This window comes from Chiloscyllium punctatum, chromosome 1 (genome assembly GCF_047496795.1).
Source record: "Chiloscyllium punctatum isolate Juve2018m chromosome 1, sChiPun1.3, whole genome shotgun sequence".
In the NCBI taxonomy this organism is placed as follows: domain Eukaryota; kingdom Metazoa; phylum Chordata; class Chondrichthyes; order Orectolobiformes; family Hemiscylliidae; genus Chiloscyllium; species Chiloscyllium punctatum.
This window is the reverse complement of record NC_092739.1, coordinates 94,736,992-94,754,326: the sequence shown is the minus strand read 5'-3', so window position 1 is coordinate 94,754,326 and position 17,335 is coordinate 94,736,992. Positions and strand designations below refer to the sequence as shown.

At 38.8% G+C, this 17,335-nt stretch overlaps 1 protein-coding gene across 2 annotated transcripts in view; it reads right to left on the bottom strand.

Moving 5' to 3' along the window:
* The window catches only part of pde4d (phosphodiesterase 4D, cAMP-specific), a 1,329,084-nt gene that overhangs the window by 33,263 nt on the left and 1,278,486 nt on the right, over nucleotides 1–17,335 (bottom strand). The window contains exon 1 of one of the 2 annotated variants that reach the window (XM_072571169.1): nucleotides 2,868–3,202. The exons of the other annotated variant lie outside the window; for it this stretch is intronic. Within the exon in view, the coding sequence (XP_072427270.1) occupies nucleotides 2,868–2,915 (48 nt within the window). The 5' untranslated portion in view covers nucleotides 2,916–3,202. Of the gene's footprint in view, nucleotides 1–2,867; nucleotides 3,203–17,335 lie in introns of those variants that run through there. 2 annotated transcript variants of the gene reach the window in all.

Genomic DNA, 17,335 nt, shown 5'->3' with positions numbered 1-17,335 from the left:
GTGTGAGACATTTATGCACAATTATACCATAGCAGCCTGTCTTATATAGGAAAAAGAAACTTGTACATACATTGCACCTTTTTCATTGCAAATAAAAGGGTCTTGGAAATTGCCAATGACTGCTGTATTCCCCTGGTAATATTCTCTTGACCAATTTGAGTCCATTTGCCTTTGCTGAGAACTAAGATCGACAATTAATTCTCCCTGCTGCATTTTCACACTAACAATAGCCTCATCAATCAGCATCCTGTTCTCATGCTGGATTAACTGATGTCTTTTTTACAAGTCTGTTTCTTGCCTCCTAATTCCAATGAGTGTAAGGTTAAAACCTTTGACTTTTTGTCTTCATTTAGCAATGCTCAAATTTGAAATCTTCTTCCTTCAGTTGGCTCAGGTACTCAAGGGTTAATCAGTTTACATTAACCAGGAACGATATCAGATGAGACAGTAGGCAAGATAATGAGGTCAGTGAGTGTTAAAGGAAATTGGCAGAGCTTTGTCATTGCTTTCGTCTTGGAACTAGCTAGTCACAGAATGGCCATTTGTCTATCCTTTCAGGTAGAATCATAGGGCAGGCACACAGATGCAGCAGGCAATCAGGAAGCCTAATGACATATTGGCCCTTATTTCAAGGGGATTGAAGTAAAAGAGTAGGAGAGTCTTATTACAACTGAACAAAGTGCTGGTCAGAGCACATCTGGAATATTGCGACCAGTTTTGGTCCCATGATTTAAAGAAATATATTTCAATGAAGGCGGGTCAAAGAAGTTTCAGTCAGATGATCCCTAGTATGAAGGGATTGTCTTATAAGATTAAACAGGTTGGGACGCAATTCATATTGAACCTTTGAAGAATGAGAGGTGATCTTATTGAAACATATCAGATTCTTAAAGGCCTTGACAGGGCAAATGCTAAGAGGATATTCTCCCTCATGGGGCAGTCTAGGACCTAAGGGCATATGCTCAGACTAAAGGGGCACCTATTTAACACTGGATTGACTGAATTCATGATGAGGAATTTCTTCTCTCAAAGAGTTGAGAGTCTTTGGAATTTCTTGCTACAGAGAGCTGTATGGGCAGAACCCTCCTGAAAATTGAAAGCTGAGATAGATTCTTGATCAGTACAGAATCAAGGGTTACAGGGAAAAGGCAAGAAAGTGGATATGAGGAATGTTGGATCAGCTATATCCTACTGAATGGTGAAGCAGGCTGAGGGGCTGAATAGCCTACTCTTGTTCCCATTTTTTATTATTTATTATTTGGAGCCTGATAATCTAAAGAAGTGAGTAAAATAAAAGAACTATATTTGACGATAAATGGAGAAGCAGAAAACAAATGGTAACTAATGTGTAATACAACTGCATAATGCAAATGCAACTTCCAAATTTTCACATTGTTCCATGAAAAGATTCAACTCATCGGAGTGGTAGTCATTTAAAATGAAGACTTCCTGCTTATTTTCAAATTAGATGTGGATCTGTTGAGCCAATTTCATTAAAAAAAACTAAGCAAGAGAACCAGTTACTTCAGAGAAAATTAAGTTAAGAAACTGTATGTTTTTTGATAATATTGTTTGGAGATATTATCAGACTTCAAATTGATTGTTTTATTTAGAATGCAAACCAAAGCAATTGGCCAGATCGATTAGTCTGTTGCCTTACTGATATCATACTCAACTGGATTGCATTTCAACAAAAAACAAGCAATTGATCTATAGCTAGCAGATGAGGCTTGACAGCAATTTAAGCACATTGCCATCACATGATAAGATGGCTTGAGCAAGCAAACTTCAATGTCAAAATGGTGGTAGGTGGGTGGTGTGTGGGAAAAGCAACTTGGATCTATCTCAATATTTTAATACAATAGTTTTAAAATTTAAACCCATTATTTTCAATCAACATTATGTCACGTTATGATTAATTAGCAACAATAGAAAGAATTGAGAAGATCAAAATCTTATCTTAATTTCTCTAAGTAATAGTTATTATATGCAAAAGAAAGATCAGTCAAGCAGAATGTTCAAGATCTAGTTTGAAATATATTCATAAACAAAGAAAGTCAGATTATAAGAGGGTCAATTACATGATCTAAGTGTGAACCATTAAGAAAGGACAGAATTATTTTTTGATTATGTGATAATTTACCTAATTATTAATTCACCAGTCAGTTGAATCATGATTGGTGCTGTTGTTCTTAGGAATTTTACGCTTAACAATGTTTGAAAAAGTATTTCTATTAATTACTAGGGTTTAATACATTTACCCGTAACTTTTTTGGGGTTATATCCTCATTAATACACATCCTGAGAAATTTCAGTACTCATACATTGCTGGGAAGAAATTTTACAGATTAAACTGGACACCAATATATGCATTTTCTGCTAATAAACTTCAAAATATTGGATTATTCAATTCTCACTGGAAGTAGCAATATATCAAATATGTTCTTGATGTACTAATTGCCATGCTCACTGTTTAGCGAAGCATAAGACTGACTAAATTACAGTAAGCATACCTAATTAATACAACTCACAATACATAATAAAATGATCGAAAAAAAGCTAATTTAGAAAAGAAAAAAAATTGCAGGATTGTTTCAAAATCAAAATACTCCATTGTCTCTCAGAGAGCCCTTGATAGAAAAGTGTTCCTGCAGTTTCAGAATTACCACCATATCCATCTGAACTAACAAAGGCAAGTGTAAAGCTATATGCAATCTATACAGGAAAGAGGGCAGCTTACATTTACAGTAAAAGACATTTGTTCACAGAGGTAACAGTAAAATTAGGCAGTTCAAATTGTAATCTCATTATTAGAATAAATTACTTTAACTTTTATGTCAGGATGAAAGCAGATTTGGTTTACATACCTTTATATAGCCCCATGAAACAGAAAGCAAATAATTAGCTTCAGGCATCTTGCAAGTGTTCTCACAAAAAAGAGCACTAAGAAATGTATTAAAATCTGAAGTTCCCAAAAGATTTGAATCGACGCAGTCCCAGAAATCAGTAAATCAGATATTTATGCAGCAAGTAAATCTGGAACATATGGTTCTTTAATCCCAGTGCTTTATCACTTGTTTGGTATAACGTAGTCATTTGTGGAAATACAGTAAAAATCAATGGAAAATCCTAACTATAGGAAGTGATTTGGATAGATATCTATGGACAAGAATCTCCTTGAAATACTAGTTAGTGAATAATGTATGTGAGGATGCTTCTCTGCTGGAGGGACTGGTTCTGCTAACAGATACCAAATAAGGGCCTGAACACACAGCTACCATGCATGCTATTCGGTGAACCCACCTACTTTGCAGACATGACAACCAATGAATTCTTACTCAGAGGAACAGAGACAAGAGTGTGCTCCTAGAAAAGCTAGGTACCAGCTGCTGATTGGCCAAACGGCAAGCATATCCTCAGGGATTAGGGGTTTTCTACAATACTCAATTAAATGCTATAAAATGATCATTTTCTCTTCACTTAAACTCTATGCAAAAGCTTAGCTAAGCTTCATATTTTACTGGCATGTAATGACAAGAGTCTCATTGTTCATTACACGTTTTATTCCTGTATCACAATCTGCTTATTATGAAATGCTGCCAAATATTTCTTATTTCTCCCTGCATTGTTCAAGCATGCCTTAGTAAAACGACTAAGGAGCTCCTCTGACGACATCTGCAGAGATGCCTGCAGGCTGTGCCTTCCTAGGGAGGATAAAAGGAAAACAAAATGTGATTGATTAAACAAAGGCAGCAGCTGAATTCTTGACTCTTGCCTTGATGCTTACATAATTTCTCTCATTAACCGGGCTTTGCCTTAATTTAATGCGTCGACCTTTAAATTGCGCAAGGCATTTGAAATCTACCATTCACATCAATCCTTCAAGAATGAAATTTTTCCTAAAACTTTACTGCTTTCCAATTGTAATGTACCAAAGGAAATTTGTTTTGCTACTTCTAACAAAAAATATCTGATTAAAAAGCACTGTAAGAACAAGGACACAGCCTTCGAAAATTGATTGCAGATTGGAAACAGTAGGCAGATATAGGTTTGCTGTGTGTGAAATTGGCTGATGGTTAGAGGAGATACTACTTTTTTTTCACTCACAGGAATTTAGTTCTTGCTTCAGTGCAACAGAAGGAGTTGGTCAATGAATAACTGACAGATGACTTTACTTACAATAAATAGTTTATGAAGCATAAATATGGCAGACAGCTTAGATGAGCCAAATGTACAGATGTGGCAAGTGGGAAGGTACAAATGACGGTGTATTCCAGGCAAACACACCTGTGGGATATATCACTGGCTTGAGCTCTGGGTTTGAGAACTCGTGCAGAGGTCAGGGTCATTGTAGAGCATCTGTGAACCATGTGGATAGCACAACAGGGAGGTGATCACACTCTGGGTTAAGGGCACACTGGGAGATAGGGAATGGGTGACTGGCTGGCAGCCTAAGATAACCAGGCAGATAGTGCAGGAGGCCCCTAAAAGGATTTGATTCAATAATCAGCTTTTGAAATTGGTGAGTGTGATGGTTCCTCAGAGGCATGTAGTCAACACTATGTCCAAGGAGCCAGGGTTGGATCAGCTGCATAGGAGGGGAGGAGGTCAAGTGAAAACCAAACACTGATAGGGGATTTATTGTTTAAGAAAACAAACAGGGCTATCTGTGCTCATACATGTGTCTCAGTCTCCAGGAAATTTGCCTGGAAGGGGATAATGTTCAGAAAGCAGATGGTAGGGAGCTTGAATGAGAATTAAGTAATCTCAGGATTATTCCCGCCTGGTAGTGAGTGGCAAAGGAGAGTTGAGCAATTAAACGCGGATTCAATTACAGCTGGAGAACTGGCGGAAGAGAGAGGGCATCAGATTTCTTACGTATTGGGACCGATATTGGTAGTGTTAAGCATGGTACACATCAAGAATTTGGTGATGCATTTAATGTGGGTAGCACAGTAATAATGGGTGACTTCATTCTACATATAGACTGGGTTAAGCGAAAGTGAGGACTGCACATGCTGGAGATTAGAGTCGAGAGTGTGATGCTGGAAAAGCACAGCAGGTCAGGTAGCAGCCGAGGAGAAGAAGACCTGCTGCTTGGATGCTGCCTGATCTACTGTGCTTTTCCAGCACCGCATATAGACTGGGTTAACCTTATTAGTATTAATGCTTGGAGTGTGGATGAGTTACATTTCTGGTGTAGTACATGGAGGAACTAACTAAGGATTGGCCTGTTTTAGATGTGGCAATGCATAATGAGAATGGGCTAATTAATAACTTTGCTATTAAAAAGCCTTTGGGAAATAGTGAACATAATACACAACTCAATCTGAAACTAGTGTATTAGATCTGTAAAAGGGAAGCTGAAGGTATGAGGGGTGAATTGGCTTCTGCGTTGTGCAAAAACACACTAAAGGATTTGACAGCTGACAATGTCAAGGATTTAATGAAGTACACCATGGCTTACGACAGATATGCAACTCTCTAAAGCATTAAAACCCAATGGGAAATGTGAATCAGTGTGGAAAGGCCATAGCTGATAAGGATGCCAAGAAAAAGTGGTAAACCTGGGATAGGAGCATTTGACAACACAGCAAAGAATGACAAAGAAGCTGATAAAGGAAGGAGAAAAGAAAACGCAAGCAAGAAAAAACCTTAAAGGTGGACTGCAAAAGTTTCTAATTATGCCAAAAAGAAAAGATTAGCTAGGACAAATGAGTGACCACTATCAGAGACAAGAGAACAGAGATTTGACAGGAAAACTGAACAATTACTTTGTATCTGTCTTTACGGAAGAAGATACAGAAAATCTCCAGTAAAGACTAGGTGACCAAGAGATTGTGAAACTGAAGAAATGAAATTAATATTACTGAAGAGATATTACTTGAAAAGATTATTCCAAGTGAAGCTTGCTAAATCTCCTGGACCAAATAAACTACATGCCCGAATGTTGAGGAGGTGGCTAGAGTGATAGTGGATGCACTTCAGAATTCTCTAGATTCTGGAAAGGCTCATGGAGACTGGAAAGTAGCAAAAGCGACCCACTATTTAAGAAGAAAGAGAGGGGGTAAATGGTAAACTACGGACCTATTAGTTTGCTGTCAGTAACAAGCAGAATGTTATGATATATTGTAAAGGATATGATGGACATTTAAAAAAATGGAAAAATTGGGATTTATGAAAGGTAAAGAATGTCTCACAAATACCTTGGAAGTTTTTTATGAGGATTTTATTTGTAGCATAGATAAAAGTGAACTAATGAATTCAGAAGGTTAATACGGCGTTCCCACAAAGGGAGTCAATAAACAAAGTTAGAGCTCATGGTCTTGATGATAATATATTTAGTATTGCTCACAATCGATATGAATAAATATAACAATAAATGAATAAATAACTGCGGAAGGCTCTGTATCAAAGTGGCAGTGTCCTTACCTCTGAGCCAGAGGCCAAGACTCAAGTCCCATCTGTTCCAGATGATTGTAATAACATCTCTAAGCAAGTTGGTTATGGGTGAAATATTTACATCAACAAGTACTTAAATCGCTCAAAAAGCTTTCTGGGGACGTTGCAGTTTTGAAGGCTACTTTATTAAGAAGTGTGGAAGTCAGGATAACTGGTGCAGACTCTTATGGCGCTGTGATAGTGTCCCTACCTCTAAACTAGGAGGCCCAGGTTAGTGATCCACTTGCTTCAGAGATGTTTAATGACATCTCTGAACAGATTGCTTAGAAAATACCTGCAAACAAGGACCAGTTGTAATATTGCCATATTTGGGGAAGAACATAAGTAGATCGCAAGTCGTGAGGAAGATACAAAGAGGCTTCAAGCAGACCTGGAAGGGGTAAGTGAATGGCCAAGAGCACAGCAGAGAGAATATGATGTGAATAAGTGGGAAATTGTACACCTCCACTAAGAAAATAGATACAGAAGAACAGAATATTTCTTAAATGATGAAAGGTTACAAAGTGTTGTCTAAAAGGACCTGGTCATCCTCCTTCATGAGCCACTAAAAGCTCACATGCAGGTGCATCATCCATTAGGAAAGGTAAGTGGTGGAATGTAAGTAGAGAAATAAAGAACCTAAGCTGGAATTATTGGTGAGACTGGAATGAGTATTATCTATTGGACTAAGTTTTGATCTCCTTAGATAAGAAAGATTTTATCTTCCCATAAAGGGAATGCCACAGATGTTCACAAAATCAATCCCTGATTGGCTGGGATAGTTTTATGAGGAAGATTGAGGAATCTGTATACTATTGTGTTTTGAAAACGGAATGGTGACCTCATTGAAACTTTAAAACTCTTATAGGGCGCTATTGTGTGGATTTGGAAGAATTAAAACATGATTGAGTGTAGTAAGCACCATCCTCTATCATGATGTCACAGATCAGGCAGAATTACATTGGAGATAGTGGGAGACAGATTACAACTAGTGTGCTCTCTGCATTCATGTAGGTCATATTCATGTAAACTGATTCAGTTATGCAATAAACATCTCGCTTCGCATTAAACACTACACTTCTGATTTGTCCACCAGGTTGCTAGCTTCATCTGTGCTATGCCACTTAGGACTTGAAGGAACTCAGGAAGTTGTGGTGTGATCAGCAGAGGTATACCACTGGACCTCGGCCACAACTGAGTGAGTAGCGGTGACCAGCACTAGTTCTAAAACAGTGGCAAGTAACAGAAGTTAAACTCCTGGCCTTCAGGGAAACCATCAGGGGGAAAAAACCGCACTGGTCACCCAGAAGACTTAAAAAAGGAACAGATACTGCTGATTGTTCATGATAGAAAACCCCAGAAGTCTCATGGCAGCACTTAACACAGACACCGACAGCATTTCAGATCCAGACAAAAGAGGTGCTGCAGCAGCGAGGTACTGCAGGCTGCACTGTGGGACAATGGCTTTAGGATAATGGTCCTAAGTCTGAATTGAGCTGGAAAGCTGACCAGACATTAAGGAATGTGCGAGCTAAAGCCTAAAATCTCTGAACTCTTAACTGACACAGTAATGTAGGATGAAAAGTCAGTAATTTAGAAAATAAGTTGCAACTCTCATTTGGCATTGCCATCATGGTATGCAGGTAACTCCTAGGACTGTGCTCCACTATTCCTGATTGATCCGATAATCCTCAACTCCACTTTCCCGCCTTTTCTCATAATTCTTGAATCCCTTACTGCTGAAAACTGTCTATCTCTACCTTGAACAAAGTTAATGACCCAGTCTCAACAGCTCCTTGTGGTAAAGAATTTCACAGATTTACAACTATCAGAGAGAAGAAATTCCTCCTCATCTCTGTCTTAAATGTGTAACCTCTCATTCTGAGATTATTGTCTCTGGTCCTAGATTCTCCCACAAGGTAAAACAACCTGTCCACATCTCCCCTGTCAAATTCCTGAAGAATCTTGTATGTTCCAGTAAGTTCACCTTTCATTCTTCTATGTCCCAATGAGTACAGGCCCAATCCATTCAATCTGTCCTCCCTAGACAGTCCCTCCATACCTGGTATCAGCCCAATGAACCTTATGATGTGTCAATGCTGGAAAAACAAATCTAAGACGGCCATGAGAAATAACTCAGATATTTCTGGAGTGGGGAGCCGTGGAAATCACTAACCAACATACGTAAAGCTGATAAGCATTGGGCAATTTCAAAAAGTGCCCGATTCTGGTATGATTCAGATATCTTTTCAGAAAACCTCTGAGACAGCTGCAAAGAATAGCCGAAGTCTCCATTCCAGCCAGAAAGCATAGGACAAGTATTCACAACTTGTAAATACTTCAACTGAAAAATTCAACTGTACACAACTGGACTTAGAGCAGATAATCTTATTACTTGAAAAAGGGTAAATGAAACTCAAACAAATTCAAGGAGGTATTGAAAAGCTTTGACAATTACTTCAGCCACAGGACTAATAAAATTGTTGAAATGTCTATATTTAGCAAAGAGTAACACACTGATCAATCTTTAAATAATTCCACTAAAGATCTCTACAGACCCTACTGGAGAAATGCAACTATGGCAACTCAAAATCAGAGTTCATAAGAGACTGGGTAGTTGTAGTCAATAATGATGAACCTTTGCCAGATTTATTACAGCTAGAAATGACTTAATTCTTGGGAAAGGCATTCAGATGGTAAGTAGAGGTAGCAAAGTAGATCGATTCTCAAAGTAGAAGGTAAACTTGGAACAGGAGGTCTTCAAATTCTATAAAGTTAAGATACAAAACCAGAAGTATCTTACCAGATAAGCTGGTAGGACAGACATTAGACACTAAAGGTCCTTGGCAACACTGTGGAGAAAATAAACCTCACATGTGCAGATAGTATTCAGCTTTAAAAACCAAGCTTTTTTATTTTAAATACTTAGGTCACTCACTGAAAATGTGCTGAAGCAGAATACAGTCACAGAAAAGCATAAGACTAAAAAAAAACCCAAAGAAAAAGATTAATGAGGTAGATCAGTCTTCAGGAGAAGATAAACCCAAAGGAGAAATCAGTGACCTAAAACAAACATTTTGGCATGGTGACATTTATCTCATGAATATCAAGCTCCAAATGTTCAAGAAATTGATGCAATAAATCCAGCTACTTCAGTGCAGATCTGTAAATGAAACGACAGCAAAATTCCACTGACACAAATTGAAGATATGTGCATACAATTCCACAGATGGTGCCATTAAGAGGAGACAAGCATAAATTACAAATAAAAAATTGCTTGCAATAGCAAGGATTGCACAACTACAGCTATACAGAATGGATTTAGAGTTGTTTCCGAAAGAAATCCAAGAGCTTAAAGATCCACTTGATGAGAGAACCACAGACCTCAGCGAGTCAGAAAGACAGTCCAAGTCAACTACATTCTAGCCCACAAACTAACAATCTTCCAACCATTTAAACTGACATTTTCCTAGTTACCATCCATTCTGAAGGTTGGGTCATTTGACCCAAAACATTAACTCTGATTTCTCTCCACAGATGCTGCTAGACCTGCTGAGCTTTTCCAACAATTTTTTTTTACCCAACCTTCCTGGTTTACAGATCATCTGAATTTGTAAAGTCACAGATTTGGGATGATATAGGCTTGTGGTAAATGTAAATACATAAATAGACATACAACAATAATGGTGTGTGAAAAAAAAAATTCTTTATGGACCTGAAAGAGTTAATATTTGATTGAATGCAGTAAGCAGCATCCAGTATAACAATATCATAAGACATGGTCAGAGCAAAGTAGGAGACAGACCTGAGACTAGTTCACTCCTAGCAGTTTCTATAGTCATGTGGATCATTATTAGTGTAATCTGTACAAAAGCTGCACTAATGCAGCAAATATCATATTGTTCACTAACCAAGATAATTCTAATTAGACCAGGAAAGTAGATATTCACATCTATGTTATGCACTTTGGGCTTAAGAAACACATACACAGGACAGGAGTGACAGGCAGAATGTCAATAGTATGTTTTCCTAGCTGGTGAGTCAAGAATCAGGAGTCATAATCTCAGAATAATTAGATTCCCTACAGTGTGGAAACAGGGCCCTTTGGCCCAACCAGTCCACACCGACCCTCCGAAGAGCAACCCATCCAGACCCATTTCCCTTGAACTAATTCACCTAGTGCTATGGACAATTTAGCATGGCCAATTCACCTGACCTGCACATCTTTGGACTGTGGGAAGAAACCGGAGCACCGGAAGAAACCCACGCAGACACGGGGAGAATGTGCAAACTCCACACTGACAGGAATCAAACCTGGGACCCTGGTGCTGTGAAGCAGCAGTGTAAACCACTGCGCCATGGTGCCGCCATTTAAGATTGAGATGAGGAAGCATTGAAGGATGCAGAATCATTGGAGATTTCTACTAGAGAGAGCTGTGGAAGCACAATCATTGAGCATATCCAAGTTAGAAATTAATGCATTTCTGAACTTTCATGGCATCAAAGTAAGTGGGGATCGTGCAGGAAAGTGAGACTAAGGTCAATAATCGGCCAGGATGTAATTGGCTGTTACAGAAGGCTTGATGGGCTGAATGGTCTACTACTGATCCAATGTTCCCAAGTAAGTTTTTTGATATGATGGAAAGCATGACAAAATAAAGCTAAAGATAACAATAATGTGACACGGCTTGCAAATTTGCTCACTGCTGGAAGCTGAGAGATTACGAAAAATTGCAATGGGTAAATCACAGATTCCCTATTGCCTGCTGTTTATTCAGCTGTCTAGGTTTCACAAATAGTTGTTAATAGTCTTTAAACTTGTGCATACTTGGGCTGTTGTTATATATGATGATACTGTATTGGAATTGACTACTACATGTAGGAGAAACACACTGCTACGGTCAATTGCTTGTAACTCATGTACACCACTGACAAGGATATCCTTTTGGTTATATCAAGAGAAAGAGTGCAATCCTATTGAAAGCTACAAGGCAGGCTTATTTGGCTACGGTTCCAAACTGGAGCCTCACCCACAATAGATGCAGCATAGTCTGGTACAGTGGTCAGCCTACCTCAATTATGGACTGTACTTTCCAGTGTTTGAAACAGTAACTTCAGTGAGAATGCTCATCTAGTAGACAGTTTTAAGTATAAGGCTCATGTCGACTGAGAACACTGCTGTCACAATTTCCTGTCATGAACTTCCATCTCTGCGTGAGATTTCTGCTTCCCAAAGCTCTCCACTAATGGAGTTTTCCTTATTCTCTGTCTGGGTTTATTGTGGACTCGTAGATAGAGATTCATTGCTAAAATTAGGCAATAACTCCAATATTACTATGTCAAGCAACTCTCCAGATGATAAAAGGCAGATTAAATGGATGCTTCTAATCAGTGGCAACATAACAGGTGCTATTGATCTTTCCGAAGAGCAGCAATTTAAACATACAAGTACATACTGACTCAGAGTTTCAAAAGTCAATTTAAGTCTGGAGCTCAAGTTTTCAACCACTGCAGATCACAGTGTAATGGGATACCCTTCATTTGCTTGGGTGAATGCAGCTTCAACAATACTCACAACTTGGATACCATCCAAGAATATATAGCCCACTTGATGTGCACTGATCTGGATGACCAAGTGCTAAAGGATAGAATTGGAAGCAAATCTCTATACATATTTAGACACTAAAACTCTCAGTTTTCAATTTGTACTTAAGTATTGAACCACTGGATCATCCCAAGTCAATGCCCACCACCTGAGTAGTAGTAAACATTCAATAACTGTACAATAATATCCACTACCTTAAATATTCACTGCATTCAACATCATATCAACACTGCAGCGTGGACTGTTTTAATGCTAACAATTTTTTTTATTCATTCATGTGATGTGGGCATTGCTAGTTGGCCAGCATTTTTGCCCATCCCTAGTTGCCCTTGAGAAGGTGTGATGAGCTGCCTTCTTGAACCGCTGAAGTTAATTATGCGTTAGATACACCTATAATGCCTTTATGGAGGATTTTAACGTAACAACATTGAAGCAATGGTGATATGTCCCAAGTCAGGATGGTGACTGGCTTGGAGAAAAACTTGCAGGTGATGCTGTTGTCCTTCTACTTGTAAGTGTTCTTGGATTTGGAAGATACTATCTAAGGGTCTTTGGTGATATACGAAATGGATGCTTGTTGTTGTGGTGCCAAACAAGCAGGCTGCTTTGTCCTGAATGGTGTCAAGATTCTTTGGTATTGTTGTAGCTGCACTCATCCAGGCAGGTGGGGAGTATTCTATTGTACTCCTGACTTGTGCCTTATTGATGGTGAACAGCCTCTGGGGAGTCAGGAGGTGAGCTACTCGCTGCAGTATTCCTAACCTGGTCTTGTAGCTCCTGCATTTATATGGCGAGTTTGGTGAGTTTTTGGTTAATAGGATGTTGATAGTGGGGGAGTCAGTGATGGTAACACCATTGAATGTCAATTCCTATGTTGTCTTCCACCTACTGTCATTTGAATACAGGCATATCAGAGTTCTTCCATCTTCTTTTGCTGAGTAATATCGGGAAACCGATTTCCCTAAACCTGGAATTTTTCATAGGAGCTGTCATTTGAAAACTCGGATGCTGTATTACCCACTAAACATCTGTGATCAACAGGAGGAATTTTGCACTGTTCCAAGATTTCTCCCAGGATTGGACTTAACTCATATTGGAGACAACTACAATAGAAGACTACAATTGGAGCTCTGCCTTACATTTTCTTTAGCCATTCAGTCCAACAGTACAAGGTATCCCCTCTCAAGTGATCAATATTTGGTATTCTCTGGATGCTAATTAAGAGGGAACTTGATAAATATGTTCTTCTCTCTCACAAAACAATTTGATGACAATTCTCAATCTTCTTATGTTTAAAAATAAAAGTTGAGAGATAGAGGTGGTGTTCCCAGTAAGGAATTAAATGCGAATCTTATCCACCTCACATCAAATCTTTTTTTAAACTGTGTCGTGATAAACAGGCGTTCAAACTGCATGACAAAAAAGGGAATCATTGCTGAAACTCACATCCCCCATGACTAGGTTACTTTAATTCTTGAACAAAACAAGGAGGCTGTTCATTCCCAAATTCCTGTGAGCCTCATACCTCAACATATTGACACCATGTTTCAGTATTATTAATTAGAAAAGTGCATAGAGAAAGGAGGAAACTGGCCAAGATTTGAGCTAAACAATTCTATCAGCTGACTGAGTAACCATGGCATCATATAATTTATTCCAGTTTTCCAGCTTCCGTTACCACTAAATGTAAACAGACATCAACTGTTTCACATAAAGGGTATTGCAACAGTTAAATCAAAAGACAAGAAATATAGAAAATCTTCTTGCAGTAAGACTGTTCAGCATCTAAAAATGTGGTTAAATAAAGTAGGCTTTTAAAAAAGCTAATCTGATGCATACTTTGAGAAATAACTTGGGAATGGATGCGTTGTCAATACTTCATTTAAAGCTAAGTATTAATCTATGATGCCACACGTGGAAGATGTTAAGAAGCTGGGGGTTAAATGAAATCAAAAAAAGCAAGTTGGGAATGGAAGTTTGAGGGAGAATGAAGAAGTAGGGAAGGGAGAACATAAAAGTGGAAAGAAGAGAAAGTAGGAGAAAGGCAAGTGAATGGAGAAAGTTGGACAGGTGGACCTTTGTGAGGAGTGATTTGGTTCAGTCTGTATGTCGCTTCTATTTTTTTCTGTGGAACCAAGCATGACAATAACTAATTCTCCCATAGCTTTATGTAGGAAGATTTCAGCTGCAATGTTTGGTGGAATGTTGGTGATGGACTCCATTGCCATCTATTTTCAAAAATGCCAAATCATTTAGGGGCAAATCTACTTATGATGGAAAATTCTAAGATTCACCTAACTAATACATAATTAATATTGTAAGAGAAAGCTTTTACAGCAAATACTAGCAATGCCTATATGTGCACATGTATAGTGCATTATTTTAATTCCTTCACCTTTGGTAGCTATTCTTTCAGCTACATACACACTTATATCTGGAATTCTTTCCCTAAACTTCTCTTGTTCTCTACCTCTCTTTCCTCCATCAAAACCTACATCGCTGATGAAGCTTTCGGTCATCAGTTCTAACGTACATGACTCAACGATATATTTTGCTTTTGATACCCTCCATGAAAATTTATAGGATGGTTATTATTATAGCAGTGTAATATAAGTGCATTATATTTCATTCTGTTGATATAAAACCTATTTTTGCAGGATTATTGTTGCATGACTCAGTTGCCAATCTAATACCCTCACAGTGTCGTGCTTGTCAGTTCACATCTGATTGACAGTTGCAAGTGGTTATAAACTCTTTGAAGTCAGATTGTGAATATAAAGGAATGTTTTACAAGGGATTGGGGAAAGGTAAGTGTAATGAATGTGTTTTTATCAATGACAGCATTTTTTTAAAATCATGAGTTCAACACTTAAAACTTTATTTAATCTCAGGATTGGTCCTGAAGTCTTCCAGTGGTAGATACTGTGAGAGTTGACATGGAGTGTGGAAGGGTGGTGAGGAGTCATAAACTGACACTAAATTTGTAGAGGGTCATAAGGTACCAAAGTGGTTTCTCAGAACAATATGTTGACATGGGTTGGCAGTAAGTTAACAGAGGATGTATAAAGTGGGTGAGGGCACAGGAAATTAGGTGTTATGGGGCAGGGGCGGGCTATGCAGTGGATTGGTCGGCATGGATGGACATGCAGAGTATGGCTGGGTGAGGGACTGAGAATGGTGGTGAGGCTTGGTACGTCTGTTTTTATATTTTTATATTGTTTTCACAAACTGTAGACTTTTTAACCTGGAGTCCCTTAGCTATGAAGTGTACTGGAAAGAGTGTGCAGCAGTCGGAATCAGAGTAAAGTGTACAGGGAGAGCAGACCTGAGGGGGATCAGGGACAGAAATAAGGATAATATTTTACTTGTCTATAATCTACTCTGACTCAAAGAGGAGTTGGTTGGAGTGACAAAGAATGCAGCGAACCTGGCAGTGAACACTGGTAAATGGAGCTTCTCAATAAAAGCCAGAGGCCCAAATCAAACTCAGTTGGAGCAGCAGCTCCACCCCAACAGGAACCTCACCGAACTTCCAAAAGGCTGATGGAAGTGACATCATCACAAAGCAGTGAGCTTAGTGGTGGGTGTTGGATAAATTATTTTAAACCATTTTAAAACTGCATTAAGTAAAGGTTATTCCAGCTTACTTTCAAAAGAAAACTTAATTAATTTTCTACTGGCCTAAGTTAAAGGTGTGTGGTTCTTTTATTCTTTTTTATCTAAAGATATGACAGGGGGATTCAATCCTGTGTGTTGCACGTTCTGCAGTAATCTTAGCTGTTGCTGGCAGTCTGGATGACCACATCTGCAGGAAGTGCCACTGATTTGACAAATACCAGCATCTGGTTTTGGGGATTGAGTGTCAGTTAGAGACATGGCAAATACATCCACAAGGCTGAGAGTTAAATGATTACATGTCTTTGGACGTCATTGCCCTGGAGCTTAAAGAAGTGTAGACAGAGGGAGAATAGGTGACCATCAGTCAGAAGAAGGCTGGCAGGCAGCTAGTCAAGAAAGCAACAGAATGCATGTTACTCAAGAATAGATTTTCTGTGTTGGTATTCAGCTAAAGTAATAGTTCCTCTGGGGAGTGCAGCCACGCAAGGGGGAACAATCAGACGGAAAGAGTTCCTGAAAGAATTACAGAGACTCAATAGTAAGGAGTACAGACAGCTGTTTCTACAGCCACAGGTGTGGCTCAAGAATGGTCTGTTGCCTCCCTGGGGCTAGGGTCAGACCTATCATTGAATGACTGTAGGGCTTTCTGAAGAGGGAATGCAATCAGTCAGAAGTTATGGGTCACATTGATACCAATGACATAGGAAGGCTGATGAGGTCCTGCAAAAACAATTGAGAGAGCTCGGTGTCTGATTGAAAAGCAGGATATTAAAGGCTGTATTATCTGGATTTCCACTGATGCCATGTGTTAGTGAGTATAGAAATAGATGGATAGATTAGTTGAGTTTATGGCTGAAGAGTTGGTTCATGAGGAAGGGCTTTAGATTCCTGGATCAACGGGTTCATTTTTGGGGAAGGTGAAATGTGTACAGGCCTGACGTGTTTCAACAGAACAAGACCCACATTCTTGCAAGAGGCTGTGTTAGTGGGTGTTAAAACTAATTTGGCACGGGAATGGGAGATGCAGAAGAGGTACAGCAATGGATGATACACAGAGAAAAGCCAAAATGGTCTGGCAGGCAGACCATACATAGTCAAGTTAAGGCAGGAGGGACTCAGCAAGTTCGATGAGATGCACTTTAATGCAAGAAGTCTTGCAAATTGAGGGTGCTGATTAACACACAAGGTTATGACTCCATTACTATAATGGAGACAAGGTTGAGTGAGACTAGTAGCCTGATATTCTGGAGTGGAGAATCTTCAGACAACACAGGAGTTGGTGTTGCAGTATGGATCAAGGAGTCAACTGCTGCAGTAGGGAGGGATTGTATCTTAGACGGTTCCTCAATTTTGAGGCTATATGGGTAGAGATTAAAAAGAAAATGGGGGCAATGACATTGCTGGGTGCAAACTGCAGATGCTCAAACAGTCAGGGAGAGATAGACAGCCACAGATACAGGCGAATTTCAAAAGTGTGAAAATAACAGGATAATAATATTAGGGGATTTCAACTGTATTAACTGTATGAATTGTAAGTATTGATTTGTAAGTATTGTAAGTATTAACATAAGTATTGTACATATTAATTTGTAAGTATTCTAAGTATTAGCTGTAAGGATTGTATTAATTTGTAAGTATTGTAAGTATCAACTGTAGGTATTGTAAGTATTA